At 40.6% G+C, this 17,021-nt stretch overlaps 2 protein-coding genes across 2 annotated transcripts; one reads left to right on the top strand and one right to left on the bottom strand.

Moving 5' to 3' along the window:
- Window positions 1-191: 191 nt before the first annotated feature.
- LOC109615862 (barrier-to-autointegration factor-like) lies at window positions 192-2,047 on the top strand. Its single transcript, XM_020047277.3, has 3 exons — window positions 192-559; window positions 721-848; window positions 1,794-2,047. The coding sequence occupies exons 2-3, from the start codon at window positions 723-725 to the stop codon at window positions 1,938-1,940; spliced, it is 273 nt and encodes a 90-aa protein (XP_019902836.1). The 5' UTR covers window positions 192-559; window positions 721-722; the 3' UTR covers window positions 1,941-2,047.
- A 6-nt stretch (window positions 2,048-2,053) lies between these two features.
- entpd6 (ectonucleoside triphosphate diphosphohydrolase 6) lies at window positions 2,054-15,433 on the bottom strand. Its single transcript, XM_010896252.4, has 14 exons — window positions 15,203-15,433; window positions 14,451-14,779; window positions 12,371-12,447; window positions 12,019-12,162; window positions 11,292-11,367; window positions 9,391-9,426; window positions 8,518-8,606; window positions 7,882-7,961; window positions 6,220-6,284; window positions 5,337-5,441; window positions 5,090-5,230; window positions 4,917-4,973; window positions 2,900-3,012; window positions 2,054-2,779 (listed from the first exon to the last, which is right to left on the bottom strand). The coding sequence occupies exons 2-14, from the start codon at window positions 14,716-14,718 to the stop codon at window positions 2,696-2,698; spliced, it is 1,335 nt and encodes a 444-aa protein (XP_010894554.1). The 5' UTR covers window positions 14,719-14,779; window positions 15,203-15,433; the 3' UTR covers window positions 2,054-2,695.
- Between the last annotated feature and the right edge of the window lie 1,588 nt (window positions 15,434-17,021).

The following is a 17,021-nucleotide window of genomic DNA, read 5'->3' as shown; positions in this document are numbered from 1 at the left end:
CCCACCTGCGAGGCGGGGACCACAAACACACCATAGAAGGATTCAGTTCATTTTAAAATACCTAACCACGCAACGTCTGGCTCACGAAAGGCCTATAGAAGGGGTATTCAACTCTTACTCTACATAGGCCTGAGCGACCTGGTTTTCTGTTCTACCTCATTATCAACTGCAGCCACCTTGTCCCAGGCCTAAATAAGTACCTGATTAGGGCGTTGCAAATGAAAAACTGGAGTGGAATAGCTAGCCAGTCGTATACTGGCTAGCTATGTACTGGTGTGGGGGCGCGTTAATTATGTCGGATGGACGTTTTGTAATTTTCAGATAGATATAGGCCTTGTTTTCTATACATAAGATACACATTTTTATCAACAAAGACTAGAGTTAAGGAATCTCATCGGGTGATTTCATGGATGTTATTTCTACAACGTACCAGAACTTTTGTCATCTGAACATGACCCATATTATGCAAATGTGTAATCTTTTATGAGCATGTGAACCGTCAAATAATCAACACGTGGTAACAATTATTGAGAGATACTTCGTCTGAAACAAAATTCAGGTAAGACAAGATTACATGCGATAGGTCAAGCTATTTTAACATATTTCAAGCTTACTGGACTATTAACTGAAAATGTTAGGCCTATTGTTCAGTGACACAAGTTCGGACTATTTGATGAGTTAGCGTAGACTATCATTGAGCGTTACAACTGTCTCTTGTAGAAATGTCGACCACTTCTCAGAAGCACAGAGACTTCGTTGCCGAACCCATGGGTGAAAAACCGGTGACTACACTGTCGGGAATTGGACAAGTGTTGGGAAAGAAACTGGAAGAACAAGGTTTTGATAAGGTTCATTTCAGTTGTTCGTCTGAGCGCCTGCTATATCAGAATATTTTAGGACACTGATGAATCAGCTACTCATTCTGAATGAGTTATGAATTGTCATGGTTTGTCAGGTGGGGTAGTTCTCCCAATTGTTTCGACCGCAACTAAAGGAGCGAGATATTATCTTAATCTTAGTTCTGAAAAGTTGTATAGACTGACAAACGTTAATTCTAACAAAAACCAGAAAAGCCCCCAAAAATGCTTGCTTATATCTAAACTATACGTAGTATCGGGGATTTGAATTTGTTCCACGCTATCAACAAACGTATATATTTCCCCCAGTAGGCTACTGTACTTTAAAGTGATTCTCAGCTGGAACTTCCATGTCATCTGCACTCCCTGAGTTTGTGTGTATAGATTTAGTTTTTTTTAAAACATATATATTTTTAAATAATATATTATATTATTTATATATAATATATTTTTTATATATATAAAAACTTATTAGGTCAACAGTATATTAATAAAATATAGTAAGATTTTATTAAATGAATCCATTGTTTTTCATGATTTATAGTTGTGCAGATAAGATAGATGGATAACACCGTTTTCCGAGTTGGACTACATGGGTGGAAAAGCAGATTTTGCCAAGCTTTTGAGTTTTGATATGATTAGTTAGTCTGACATTGTGCAAGTAGGCTGAAGGTAAAGCTAACGTCAATACTTTTTTTTTTTTGTGCTCAAAAGCTATTCTCTGAATAGCTTGTAAGGTGTTGGCTGTGCAAAAGACATGTGAAGGGACAGGATACGTGTCTGTTGGTGTGGTGTTTTCGTTGTATTCACTGAAGCAGGTTTTTCTTATCCTCCATTACCAGAGTGGTTTTGATTATTTCCATTAAAAACACTGACCTACTGAGTTGGCCCTCTGCAACAAGAATTGTCATTCAGAATAATTGCATTTATTTGTAGGCATACTTGGTCCTGGGTCAGTTTCTGTTGCTGCGGAAAGATGGGGAGCTGTTTACTGAGTGGCTGAAGGATGCAAGTGGAGCCAACACCAGGAATGCTGCATCCTGCTGCCAGTGCCTGAGAGAGTGGTGCGATGCATTTCTGTGACACTGGGCTGCTAGTCCAGTGTTAAATGTTCACATTTTAATGTTTTATATAAAATATGGAAACCATTACTTAGAACAAAATGTACTAATAAAGATATTGGCAATTTGCTTAAATCTGATTATATGAAGACCCTTTAATAGCTTAGTTGTTTCCAGAGTACAACATTACACAGACAGACACATTTGAGCACAAGTTTATATTAAAATACCATATGTACCTGTCCATGCTCCTTCAAACTAAACCAGTCCCATATTCTTGAGTGATATCAATGTTGAGGAGTAGTGAAGTACAGTTTTAGTAACTTTGTAGTTTGAATACAAATTCTGGTAGTGTTTTCACTTGTTTTTGTGTAGTCAACCTATTCAAACATTTAAATATGGGTAAAAAAAAAGCAAGACCTAACTCATTGGAATTCGCTTAAAACAAATGTATCTTTCTGTTATAGATTTTTTTTGGTGTAAGAAACATTTGACTGGGAATATCTATCTACATCAAGTAACTGATGGCTTACTAAACACTAAATATTTTCCCCAACACCGCTTAGTATACAAACAACATTCCTTCAAGTAAAAAACAATCACACCTGCAGTACGAAAAAGTTAAACTCACAAAGGCGACTGATAATACAAACTCAGTCTGAAAACTTGGCATCAAGAACTGTTACAATCAGAGGACATTTTGTCAGAATACTTCACAGCACAGCCACTGGCCTGTCACAGTGACAGTGGCTTGTTTTGAGAGGAGAGACTAGCAGCTCACTGACGGCGGAAGGACTCAATGTAGTGGAAGGTAGCCCCCAGAGCCCAGCTCGTCTCCACTTCATTAATCTTCCTGGCCAGCTGAAAGCAGAAACAAGCCATGTTTATAGCTTCTTGGCCATCAGATGCAGACTCAGGGAAATGTACAACTTCAGTGCAATACTATTACAGTGGATTATGAACATTACATTTGGTTCTCACCTTAAATACTTTATCTTTGGAAAACCCAAGTTCTTGCAGTATCACAGAGATGTAGGTTAGATCCAGACAGAGGAAATGGTTCTCTCCTGGAGTAACCATCATTCCATTGCACACTGGTAGAAAGGATTACAAGCACAGCATGAATTCCAGTCATTATTTACTCAATTCCAAAACATACTAAATGTGAGATAGTAAATGGTAATCTGGGTAAATCACATGTCTACTAACATTTAGTTCATGTATTTCTATTTCACATTTGTTACAATTTAGAATCAAATTGATTACATTGGGATCCTCTTCTTTTGACTACATAATTAACAGTAGGAATGTGCAAAATACTGTCTTAATGAAAGAAAAAGTAATTAGATATGAAATGTGTTGGACAAGTATTTACCCTGAACTATTACATGATAAAACCACCTTTGACAGCAATTACAGCTTTATGTCTTTGGTATGAGTGCCTAGTGGCTTTGCACATCTGGTTTCAGCAATATTTTCCCCATTCTGTTTGGGAAAAATTAACTAAAAGCATCTTTCCAAATCTCATCAAGGGATGCTGAGGCTACCATACGTGGGCTACAGCACCACAAGATCCCATGGCTATGGAGATGCATTGTATAAGTACTCAGATGTTTTATTTAGTACATTGTAGATGGGCTGTGGCGGCGATTGCAGCTTTGAGTCTTCTTTGGTATGCCTTTAGCAGTTTCTATCCATAGCTGTGCCCTTAAGCTCTGTCAGATTGGATTGGTTGTTCGTGTCGGTGAACTGCGATCTTCAGGTCTCCCAGCAGTTGATCATTCAGGTTCAAGTCAGGGCTTTGGTTGGGCCACTGAAGGACATTGATAGACTTGTACCAAAGCTACCCAGGCATTGTCTTGGCTGTGTTCTTCAGGGAGTAGTTGTGCTAAAAGATGAATCGTCGCCCCATTTTGGGGTCCTGTGTACTCCTGATCAAGTTTTCATTAAGGACCTCTGTATTTTGCTATGTTTATCTTTCCAAGTCTCTGCCACTAAGAAGCATCCATTTAGGGACCTTGTGTTCACCAGATATGGCACGTGGCATTCAGGCCTAATAGTTTCATTTTGGTCTCTCAGAGTCCTTCAAGCATCATGAGTCCTCCAACCACTCAACCATAAAGGATGAATTGGAGTTCTGCAGAGATGGTTGTTCTACTGGTAAGTTCTCCCATCTCCCCAATGAAACTCTGAAGCTCTGTTAGATTGATCCGATTCTTGGTCAACTCCATAACCAAGGCCCACCTTGCCCGGTTATATAGTCAGCCAGACAGCCAGCTCTAGAAAAGTGTCTCGATGGTTCCAAACTTATCCCATTTCACAATGATGGAGCCCACTCTGTTCCTGTGAACTAAAATGCTTTAGCATTTTTTTTAAATAATCTTCCCCAGATCTATGCCTTGACAAATTCAAATCTCGTAGGTCTACAGAGAGTTCCTTGGACTTCATGGATTGGTTTTGGCACTGACAAGTGTGGGACTTTATATAGAGACTGTGTACCTTTACAGATCATGAACAAACAATTGGATTTGCCACAGGTGGACTCCAAACAAGTTCTACTGATTATCCCAAGTATGATCAAAGGACACATTGGTGCTCAGTTTGGAGTGTTATGACAAATGGTCTGAATATTTGTAAATGGGATATTTCAGTTCTATATTTTCAATAAATGTTTTATAAAACATATTTAAATGTTTTTGACATTGACATTATTGAGTAATATCTATATATTGAATGAACTCTAACACAAAATGTAGAAAAAGCAAAGGGGTTTGAATACTTTCCAAAGACACTGTATGCAACAAGAATTATTTGATTATTTTTAGGGTGAGTAAATGTATTTCCATAATCATCATTTTTTTAATACTCTCCACCAGTGACGAATCCAAATAAAATCCAGGTTAGTTCCAGATTGTACCACAACAACGCATGTACGTTTGTGCAGGGTTAATACCCACTGTACATTACACACAACTGTCGCCAGAGGGCACTGTCCTACCTCTCTTGGCACCGTCTATGTAGTCACTGACTGTTACTGTCCCTCCTGTTTTCTCATCTGATTGGAAGTGGGGACACAGTACTTAATTACAGACATTAAATGAATATAATAAGATATCATTATACATAACATATGCACCGACTGAAGAGGAAAAAGGCTGCCAGGGTTAATACCAATAACTCCCAGATCCACAGCTCGGTCATAGTAGTATGAAAACGCATAGAATTCCATGTCCTTGGCTTCTCCTGCCTGCTTCACCTTGTTATAAAGCATCTTCTCTACTTTCTTATAACAGGAATCATAAATGGGCTCTCCTGAAACACAAACAGAGCTGCTTTTATACACAAACAAAAAACGTTAGGGTGAATTGTCTATAGCAGGCAGGCCAAATAACGGTTAATTTACTATTAATTCCAGTACCTGCCTTCTGGCCCTTCACAGTGTACACAACGTCTGCATGTTCCCATTGGCCTGAGTAGTCAGGGGCCAAGCAGGGGCTTACCAGCTCTGTTACACTGCCCTCTACTGTGAACAACAGACAAAATACACCTCAGTTCTGACCAGACCAAACTGTAGCTCATGTTTTGGTATACAGGTAAGGAAAACGAGCTGGAGAACGCTACGTTAAATAAGCTGCTATCACACAATGCAACATCAGGATTCGTTTTTGAAACAATTCAAGGGTCCATTAGTCAGCTAAATCTCTGGATAACAGGCCCACTTTAACTGGACAAAGAGTTTTGAATGTGCACATGTTAGAGGTAAGAGGTGACCTAAATATTATTTCATCATTACTAAAATTACTGTCCTACTGGTTTGCCAGGTTTAAATATAGTAGGCCTGTTGTTCAGAGTTTATTAGACTGTTTGAAATGAACATCGACCCCACTTGGCCAAATTTCTCCATTAAGTAGCAGGTTGCCAGGGGACATGGCATCTGAAAATGCTGTGTTCCAACATAGGCAATACGGCTACTGGGCTAAATCTGGTGGCACAACCCGGCGACCCTTTAACCAAAAACCCACCGAGGGACCCATAACCATACAGACATTACACAACAAACTAACTTATCAACAAAGAAATATGATTCAAATTCAAGTGTATCAACCGCAAATTTCCGGGACAGAACTGCATTTGACTGATGGCAGTTCTTAAAGCCAGGAATCCACTAAATCACAGCAACAGCTGGCATGCAAGGAATTAATCTTGGTCCGTGTTATTAAAAGATTAGATAATGGCTTATTTATCAGGAGTGGGTAGGTCTTTAAAAGGCAATGATGAAAGCAAATTGAAAAAACACATACAGGGCTGTCCCTCGATTCCTCCCAAGACAGCAAGCCTCGCTGACATCAGACCTAGGCCAAGGTAGCTGTGCGTGAGAGAAGACAGAATCAGTGGAACAGAAAGCAGTACGAGCACGAGAGAGTTGTGTCTGAGAGTGTGTGCCATATGCCATGCCAACAAACATTGAATGGTCAACACAAAACCTGAAGACATAAATGACACCATGGTCTCGCTGCACATCTCTTAACAGTCACAGTGTACCACATTTCAGGAAAATGGATAGTGCTCCTCCCTGCAAGCCCAAAACTAAATGTCCCACCAAAACTGTTTTAACACTTAGCCTTAGTATAAAACGTCAAGTAGAAAATGGAGGAATGTACTTAAGCATATACACCGATCAGCCATAACGTTATGACCACCTGCCTAATATTGTGTGGGTCCCACCAAAACAGCCCTGACCTGTTGGACTCCAGTAGACCTCCAGGTAGACACCTCTGGTGTGCTGTGGTATCTGGCACCAAGATGTTAGCAGCAGATCCTTAAAGTCCTGTAAGCTGCGAGGTGGAGCCTCCATGGATCAGACTTGTTTGTCCAGCACATCCCACAGTTACTCAATTAGATTGAGATCTGGGGAATTTGGAGGCCAAGTCAACACCTTGAACTCATTGTTGTTCCTCAAACCATTCTTGAACCATTTTTGATTTGTGGCAGAGCGCATTATCCTGCTGAAAGAGGCCAATGCCATCAGGGAATACCGTTGCCATGAAAGGGTGTACATGGTCTGCAACAATGCTTAGGTAAGTGGTACATGTCAAAGTAACATCCACATGAATGTCAGGACCCAAGGTTTCCCAGTAGAACATCGCCCAAAGCATCACACTGCCTCCGCTGGCCTGCCTCCTTCCCATAATGCATCCTGGTGTCATGTATTCCCCAGGTAAGCAACACATGCACCCGACCATCCACATGGTGTAAAAGAAAACGTGATTCATTAGACCAGGCCACCTTCTTCCATTGCTCCGTTGTCCAGTTATGATGTTCACGTGCAACAAACTGTGATGCACTGTGTGTTCTAACACCTTTCTATCAGTACCAGCATTAACTTTTTCAGCAATTTGAGCTACAGTAGCTTGTCTGTTGGATCGGACCACACTGGTCAGCCTTCGCTCCCCACAGGCATCAATGAGCCTTGGCCGCCCATGACCCTGTCGCCGAGTCAACCATTTTCCTTCCTTGGACCACTTTTGATAGGTACTGACCACTGCAGACTGGGAACACCCCACAAGGGCTGCAGTTTTGGAGATGCTCTGACCCAGTCGTCTTGCCATCACAATTTGTCCCATGTCAATGTCGCTCAGATCCTTATGCTTGCCCATTTTACCTGCTTCTAACACATGAACTTTGAGCTCAGAATGTTCATATGCTGCCTAATATATCCCAACCACTGACAGGTGCCATGATAATGAGATTATCAGTGTTATTCACTTCACCTGTCAATGAAAATAATGTTATGGCTGATTGGTGTATACTGCTGTAAAACTGTACCCCCATCCATGATATTATAAATGGCAATTGAGAGGAGTTGCTCATTTGTTGGCTGAAGTTACCAACCATCAGACTAAGACGGAGGAGAACTTTCCAGAAAGCAAAGCTCTTGGTATAAACATAGCACGTGGCCGTACCTGTGAGAGTAGAGCGTGTGGGTGCTGTTGAACATCTGAAATGATGTGATGTAATCAATGGGTGATGTCTGGATGGTCTTCTGGAAAAACGACAAGACGCAAAACCAATGAATACTGGGTGGCTTTACACATATGCAAACAAAGCTGTTCTGTATTTAAACATCAGAGTACATTTTCTCATTGAAATTCCTGGGTGTCTACATGCTTACACAACAGCTATCCCACGGTGCTGTTTGACATCAAACCAACAACAGGATTTACTCAATAGGAATAAAAAAATAAAAAACTGCAGCAATCTGGAAACCAATTTCACCCCTAAAGCGTGAACGGCTTGACGGGAGAGTTTAAACTCGTTTGAAAAGCAGTGTAATGACATGGTAAATTGGTCCTCAATCCCTCGTGTACAAGGCCTGACCTAGTTAAGGAACAAGAAACGGCCTTTCCCTTCCATCCAGCCTAATGTTCAACAACGTCTATTTACCAACCCTTTGGGATTAGTGCGGCATTTTCAGATTAAGGCCTAAGATGAGAGGCCATCCCGGTAGTTTGTGCCGCTTTAGAGAAGAGATCTGGCTTCGTTATCGGTGGTTGTGGGCCAAGGGGGTGCAGGAGAACGATCTAAGAGAGTGGCCGTACCTCATCCCGAGGAGAGTAGGTGATCTGAGTGGACCCTCCTCCCAAATCTAGCATCCCCACAGTGGGCGTGTCCGAGCCGTGGAGACCCCCTGTAAATAGAGCGGGTGACAGTGTGGTTATCAACGAGGAACTAGGGATGCAGCGGCAGGCACAATCCAATAACAGGTAATCAACATTTCTTGTCCAAATTAATCCCTTTTGCTGGTGTTCCGTTTATCTGGCCGAATGAAGCCTGTTCTGAATGTTAAGCTTGGGGTCAGGGCCCCTGAGGGTGAGGGCCAAATGAAGCATCTTCTGAATATTAAGCTTGTGGCCAGGGCCCCTGAGGGTGAGGGCCAAATGAAGCCTCTTCTGAATGTTAAGCTTTGGGCCAGGGCCCCTGAGGATGAGGGCCAAATGAAGCCTCTTCTGAATGTTAAGCTTTGGGCCAGGGCCCCTGAGGGTGAAGCTGGTGGGAGTTGGCACAGGACGCCTTGTCAACCCATCGCTGCAGAGGAAAAACTGATCTCCCTCACCACAAAAATCTCCCTCACGACACCCTAGGTCTAGTCATAGCTCTCTGGAAACTTCTTCAGCAATAAGGCACGAGGGGCGGTGATATGTGGCCAACATACCACAGTTAAGAGCTTTTATAACACAAACCTCAGAGATGACTTATTGCAATTATTAACCGGTTATCAAGGCATACAGAATAATGAAAAGATTATTTTTTGTAAAACTTGTGTAGTCTCAAATACTACAGGTTTTAGCCAATTCAGGAATCAAAATACAATCTCCCTCAGATCTAGTACTCCAACACTTGGAGCTGATATACATCAACTAATGTGTCTTATGCCAACTGTAACTGATAGTCAATTGCTGAAAGCACCTCACCTATGAGGAAGTTAACAGTGATCCAAGCAGAGATCCCTGTAAGAAGAAAAACAGAGGTGATTTACACATTTTTCCCACTTAAGAAATATGTATAGCATGTATACATTGTACTGAAATCATTTAAAAAAAATACAACCAAAATAAAAGTCCTAACTTGGTCAGTGCATCATTGAACACTGCTTATGGTAAAAAGGTCAAAGTATTCAGGTCAAATGAGATCCCTGCTTTTTTAAATTTTATTCCTAAATGAATGGCATAATGTTTGCACTTTGTGAGTCGGAATCCATTGCATGCATTAGTGCCATTAACATGACTCTAACCTCCTAGTGTGTGGGCTTAGAATGTAAGAAGCAATTTTAATGTTCAAACAAACAAACTTCCCAAAGTTATTACCAAACACGGTCATATAGCTAGCATGGACGTGGCCACTTTATCCCTCTTGCTTCCCTGAAATACCATTTCACAATAAGTCTGTAGGATCCAAATATGCCTGAGTAATCTCGGTGATAAGCGTGCAGGGCAAGAGCGGCAAAAACTTAACTCATAATAAGGCAGTAAAATCCGTTTAGGGATCGAGTGGGAGTTTAGCATTACAGCTCAGCAATGACGCTAGAGGAATTCGTCCATTAGGCACAAAAACGTGAAATTCGAACTTAATTCAGTAATCATAAAAGGCCTTTTCCAAGGGTCAGGTCACCTCCGCTGTAACAAGCTGATAGACTTGGGGAAGAAGACAACATTTTCAGCTACAGAAATGAATGGTGGATAATCGGTTTGCAGAGATTAAACAGAACATTATCCTACATGGCCATAATTGCTTGTATGAACTACTTTGGAGGGATTGGATTAAAAAATGGTAAGTATTGCTTTTGTGCCTACATTCACATTTCAACAAACACCAGTGCATTTCTTATTTCTATATAACAATCGTATTAAACCACGGTAATGGCCAGTAATGTACGGCCCAGTGCTGACCAGAACCCAGTAGCCAAAAGAGGCCTTGCCTGCTGCCAAACAGCTAGATGTTGATCAGACAAGACGGTAATGGACCAGACATGGCCTCTACCATCTGGTTGTCCCAATGGACAACTAGACGGCTTCGGTCCAGGCAGAACACCATTATTTTAGGATTGCATTCATTTGGCACTCAAGTCAAAGTTTTTACATTATTAGTCGGAGGTTAAAGTGTAGACTGCAGCGTTTAACTTGCTTTTCCGTAATCCACTAAGTCCTTCCATACACATTGGGGAAATCAGGGTCAGGCCAAACCGAGTAACCTCTCAAGCTCAAACCCAACGAGCCACTGTTGAGAAAAATACTGTTCAGTACTCTACAGTCCTATGATAACTGCGGTTCAACAACTTGCACTCCCCTAAAAGGCTTTATTTCCTCTTGATGCCAATTCATCATGCAATAATAAAGAATCTAGAAACAGATTAATTAGAAGGTAAAAAACAGCATAAATCATAAGTTAGACAGGATGCATACAGGATTAAAAAATTGGAAACGCCCATGAATGGGCAATGACATGGAAAGACTGCTTCAGCAAGGCCCCAATGGGTGCAGGGGAAAAACATTGAATTCTGATTGGATAAAGTGGGAATTTTGCATTTATTTATTCATTGTATAAGTGATAGGTTTGTGACCACAACAATTTCAAGAATTTAAGCATTTGGAAAATACATTCATAATATGTTTGCTTACAATATTTGGTTAGCTTTCCTAAATGACTGGGGCACACCCAAAAGGTTGGTAGATGTGTTGACTAAAATTTGAAAAATTAAGCTGCACACTCTGTAGACATAGAGCTTCAATACAGAATTTTTTTTTATTGTATATTTTGGGTCCACAATACTAAAGCTGTGTGTACAGGAAGGTGTTGAGTGAAACTACAGACATACCTTCATCTGTGCCATCCATTATAGACACACTATCCCCTCGGGAAAGGAATGCAGACTCCGCAAAAACCTCCCTGACCTACAAAACAAACTCAGGTCAGTTCCTGCACAGTCATCTTTGGAAGTAGTTTTCCATGTACATAAAACTTTGTCACCTGACAAATTCCATTCCATTGGACCATAGCGGCATGGGATCCACTCATAACATTCATGATAATACTATTTAGATTGAACATGAATTTTGGAGAGGCAACACTACCACGGTAAAGCTAGTAGGACCAGTAGAACGAGTGTACATAGGTAAGACTGACTGTCATAGGCTATGAAGCAGAACATAAAAGGGGTGGAGAAGAGTAGTGAGTCTTAGGACTAAACATTCCGGGAACATTGACAGGTAATCGACCAAGCCTATAACAGGTCACTTATGCAATCCACTCACGACATGAATTGCTTTTCAGCTGATGATATTACTAAAGCAAGAGAAGCGAATACGGTCAGGGTAAATTTAGACACGTTCTGCGATTACACAGCTCAGCTCGTTTCAAAATGGGCAAATCATGTTTTTTCTACTGCCAACCTAAATGAGAAATGTACCAAGGTAACAAAACAGCCCACACTAATGTTAGCCCAACAGGGCGTGAGCGAGGAGGGAGGTTTGCTCAGTGTTGGTGCCCAGGTTCTTTATCTATGCAGTAAGTCCCCAGGTAGTGTCCAGTGGTCAGACATTCACCATGTCCAGGAGGTGTTTAGCCTTCTCTCCAGGCAGGAGTCGGAGGCCCGCTGTGGCCTTTAAGACCACTGGAGTGTTGTTCCACATGGAGGAGGGAATGCTGCTCTGGGCCACATCCAACAGCTCCAGGATCCCTTTCTTACACTTAGAAAAAACCCACAAAGGAAGCAAGAGAGATTACATTTCTAAAGAGGTCTTATGTGAAAAGGGTATTTTATTAAGGGTTAAGTGCCTTGCTCAAGGGCACATTGCTTAGTTCCACTTTGAGGCTAGGGAATTCCAAACAGTGAACTTTCTGTTACTTGTCCAACACTAACCAGTAGACTATTTGGAGCCCTATGAAGTTGATTACCTTTTCTGGTTCATCAGCATATGCAGACAGACCTGGTTTGATTGCTCTGAATGACTCATGTGCCAATTTGGGAGCCTCTGTGGAAAACAACAGTGATAATATAACAGCCATTGACGTGACATGCAGTTGTCATTTCATTCACAATGTACAGAGAATGTTCTGGTACCGATGTAGATTTGAGTAACACTAGTCAGCACTGCCTACACGGAGACTAAACCCTTCCTGTCTACGCTACTGGCCTTCAATGGTATGAGCCACCTACTCTCCTCCGGACTGTTTGGAAGACAGAGAACATGGCACCAGCAAACTAGAAGTTTGTTTTGTTTCCTATACTAACAATTAGTAATTTAATGTTTGGATTATGATTATACACAGTTTATATACTCACCTGTGGTTGGTTTTCATTGTCTGTATTTTTGTATGTGCAACGATTCAGACCCAATGGGGTCTTCACTAAACATTGTGCATTGATTTTCACTCATTGTGTTTCAATTGATTCAGTTTATTAATGGACCTCTGCCACTCTGGAAATTGTTTTCTTTCTTAGAACAAAGCTAAAGAGACTTCTGCGAATATTCAGGCACACCACTAAGGCAGAAAATCCATGGCAATGCTAGGAGTGTTATTAGCTATTAGAACTTTTCCTTCAGTGAAGCTTAGAACCTCTACTGACATGTGGTACACTCTGTCTACACAAATTAATTCTACATAAATAGCAGGTGGTTGGTAACCATGAGAATATAACAATCATAGATTTAACAATAAAGCCAAAACAGCACTTAAGTGATTTAGCTTAATGTTGAAATAATGCGATAACTCAACCATTTGGCAAAGCCTGACAGAAACTTTTTTTGGGTTCCTGGTATGGGGCAGCGTAAGCCTAATATGAGGCCCTAGAAGTGCATTTTGTTCTGGCAACATCACAGCACATAATTCAAATTAAGCCTCAAAGCCATGTGTCTCACAAGGACTTAAAACTGTAATTCATACTTTTTTTCTGTATCAGGTCAGACAAATGCTGAAAAGCTATGCAGAGAGCTACATTGGTCAATTTAGTTAAATCTACATTCGCAGATGGAGCTTATTGATTATTTTAAACATGGAAACAGCGTACTTTCCAAAAAAAAGCTCTAATTTGGTCTCATCTGTCCACAGGTGAGGTTCTCTGAAGGATTGTGGAATGTTCAGGTGTGTTTTCTTAAACTGCAGTCAGGCTTTCTTATGTCTTTCTCTCAGTATTGAGTCAGCTACAATACAACAATCTTTCACTGAGTTTCCTTTCTTTTCTCCAAGCTAATTGTGGTACAGACAGTGACACAAAACAGGAGAATGTTTCCTTTTATCTATTCAAATTAGTGATTTTCAGGCACCAGCAACTCTCCACAGGTGAGTTCAGTTCCAAAGTAAAGGAGGAAATCACTGGAATTACAAGTGGATACCAAAACGTTTTTAAATGTAAACAGTGTTATGGACATTTCTTGAACTGATGTATTCTTATTGATTAATGTATTGAGTCCCCATGTTTAGATAAGAAAATAAATGTCGGTTGTGCTGTGGTAAAGGAAGTATGAGGTGCTGAGGTAAACGTGAATCTTTAGCAGGATGGGGGTAGATGCAGAACAATGGGTCTTAGGACAGGATAGAGGAAGATACAACAGGGGGTAGGATGGATAAGGAACATGTGTTGTTTTTGTGGTATGATCATGCAGATTCTTATCTCCACCCATTCCTCTATAAGTATCGAATGTATTTCCAAATGCTTTATAGACTCCTCTGATTATTATTTTGTAAGCGTTTGACGTGTCTCTCTATTTGCAAATAAACAGTTAATTATCCCAAGAGTTCTGATCGATGAAATTACCATCACAACAGTTTTCTAGAAGAAATTGTGAATTATTTGAATGAAGTGCAAGGGTGCCAATACCTTTGTCCAGAAATGTATATATGCCCCCAAAAAATTTAAAGATGGATCAGAGCCAAAGGTAGTTGACAGGAGACATTTGTGAATTCATACAGTCTACCTCTTCCTGTCTTGGGTGAAATATATTGGGTTAAAAAAATACACATGTAAGTACTGTACCATTGTCCTCCAGTTGAAACTTGAAGACATGGATCCGTGTCCCAGTACTCCCAGCATCAAACATAACACCATACTGGAAGCGTCCGCTGACCACTTCTGAGGAGGTTGGTCTGTTGGAGCTGCCTGTTAAACCCAATCTGGGGTGAAAGTGAGGCGGTATTTTTGAAATGGTCGGCCTCCCATCATCATAGTGCCGTTTAACAAACATCAGGTAGGCTGCCAAGCAGCCAAAGAAAACAAAAACACTGGCTAACTTTGGTAACCTCATGGTTTGTTAATGGTTCTGTAGTTCCATACAGAACTATAGGCTGTCCCTTTTGCTGTTCCGTCTAGAAAAAAGACAGAGAGAGAGAGAGCTGTTAGAAAGGTGAAATCATGGAGATCATCAAGGTTTAGGTAGTTGCCTGTATTCATCATTTTAAAATGTGTAAAACCAGTAGAAGGAACAACTGCTCCTAATAACGCAGACTAACAGCTAGCCAATAATCGTCTAGCTACATTATCTCCAGACAGGAATTGGGTTGGGTTTCTCTCTTGTATAGTTAACTAGCATGACATCTTGTGTAGAATAAATACTGCCAGGCTAGACTGTCAATGTATTTAAGCGCTGTGAGATATAGCTAACTGTAACGAGCTAGAAATGTACATATACTAGTATAGCAGCTAGCTAGCTACGTTACTAAAGTCCCGAAGCTACATGTCTTCGGCTAAGGCTTGTTATTACTATTCGAGATCAAATGCTGAATACATACCTGTGTGTGGATCATAACATAAGTAACCTTATCGATTTAACATTATTGTGTCAAATTCTAGTCGCCTTGTGGTATTCCTATATTGGACGATGGATGAACATCTGAATACTCATGCCAAATAACAAGCTTGCTAATCGAACCTGAAAATAGGCCTACTTTAAGAAATGAGAGAGGTAGTGTATTCCAGACACAACCCCTAGTCTCTGTTTGATTACGTCAGAGTGTAGCAATGACGTAAGAAAATACCGAAGTAATCGAAAACATAGAGAAGGTTAGAGAACGCATTACGATTACATGTTTTCAAGTGGATCAATGGTATGTATACAGACAACATCCAAACCGTCCACACGCTTTCACTCATTCGCCATCAGGAGCGGCATGTCATTGATTACATTCGATTTTTAAGACGAGCGCCGGGTACGTAGATCCGGATTGCCAGCTTCGAGATGACGAGCAAGACTGTGAAACAGGACAGACGGCTTGTTTACAAATGAGGAGACGAATGGAATGGGTTATTTTGTATACGCCTAGTTATCTTAATTATCTTAACAATAATGATGTATTGTTTTATCAGAGAGTAGTCTGTATGACATCATGACATCAGGAGAATACCAAGGCTTTTTGGATTGCGAACCCCAGCCAGGATCAGAAAGCTGTCATGGGTCTTCCAGTAGGACAATCAGGGCTGTTACCAGGAATCATGAGCCCCTGAAAAGATTTATACCTGGGTCCCCTAACCTATGGATGACATTGATATTGAAATGATTGGTGCCCGGCCATGGGCCCCACCAATCATATCCACCTTCCCTCATGTTAGCAACAGCTCTGTGGGCAATCACACCAAACACTTTAAAAAGCACCAAAGAATGGTTTAATACAAAGCACTGGACTGTTCTTTAGTTATTGGTTTGACCATTAAGAAATGTCAGCACTGTATACACATTCCCCCTATTTCAGGGCGCCAAACGTATTGGGACAGATTTATATAATGTCCAATTAATTGACATTCAATAACTTCCACTTGAAAAACTATACTTTCAATGTTTTATGTCATTGTCTTGGTGGATGATAATATGCTGTCCAATTAATTTGGAGATATTTGTACTTGTATTTGTGCTGTGATAGAAAAGTTGTTTCTGCTGCTGTTGTTAGCAGTTACATCAGCAACGATGTCTAGCGAAACAGTTCCAGTAGCAGCCATACATCCCCAAGCCATAACACCCACTCCACTACATTAGTATTTCACATATAAGATGGTATGTCATTTTTTTGGTACGTCATTTCCCTCTTGACATCACTGTTTTGCAAGCTCTTTAAGACACTTTTTAGCAAACTGTAACCTGGACATTATGTGTTATTAGGATTACTTGTTTTGCACCTTGCAGTGTATCCTCTGTATTCGTGCTGGTGAAGTCTTCAGTGGGTGGAAGCGGCTGACACTTCTTCACCTCCAGGAAAGTGTTATTGATCTGTTTTTTCTTCATCATACTGACAATTCATTGGTCATCCACTGTAGATGTCTCCTTATGTCTACTAAGCAATGTTTATATGATGTTTCAATTCCAAACTGACCAATACATCAAAGGCAAATACAAAGCTTAGAATCAAGACATTAACTGACATCTTAAGTCTACAAAAAATTATGTGATGAAACACACCTGAATAGACACAAGTTAGAGTTACATGCAAATAGTCAGAGGCATTGGCAGCTTTTTCCTAAAAAGGTTTTGTCCTAAAAATGACCAAACGTTTGGATCTAGAAACTCATGAATACACTCTTTAGACTCAGTAGGGGATCAAAAATAGTAGCAGAACAAGA

Source organism: Esox lucius, chromosome 6 (assembly GCF_011004845.1).
Source record: "Esox lucius isolate fEsoLuc1 chromosome 6, fEsoLuc1.pri, whole genome shotgun sequence".
Taxonomy (NCBI): Eukaryota; Metazoa; Chordata; class Actinopteri; order Esociformes; family Esocidae; genus Esox; species Esox lucius.
This window is presented reverse-complemented; position numbering and strand designations above follow the sequence as displayed.

What these genes read in the sequence shown, in the direction of transcription:
- entpd6 (XM_010896252.4), bottom strand. Translation starts at nt 14,718, where the DNA reads ATGAGGTTACCAAAGTTAGCCAGTGTTTTTGTTTTCTTTGGCTGCTTG. An exon ending in GTTTCAACTGGAGGACAATG is followed by an intron (nt 12,448 to 14,450) that starts GTACAGTACTTA and finishes TGTTTTCCACAG; the next exon opens with AGGCTCCCAAATTGGCACAT. An exon ending in CACACGCTCTACTCTCACAG is followed by an intron (nt 6,285 to 7,881) that starts GTACGGCCACGT and finishes TCTCACGCACAG; the next exon opens with CTACCTTGGCCTAGGTCTGA.
- LOC109615862 (XM_020047277.3), top strand. Translation starts at nt 723, where the DNA reads ATGTCGACCACTTCTCAGAAGCACAGAGACTTCGTTGCCGAACCCATG. An exon ending in AAGAACAAGGTTTTGATAAG is followed by an intron (nt 849 to 1,793) that starts GTTCATTTCAGT and finishes ATTTATTTGTAG; the next exon opens with GCATACTTGGTCCTGGGTCA.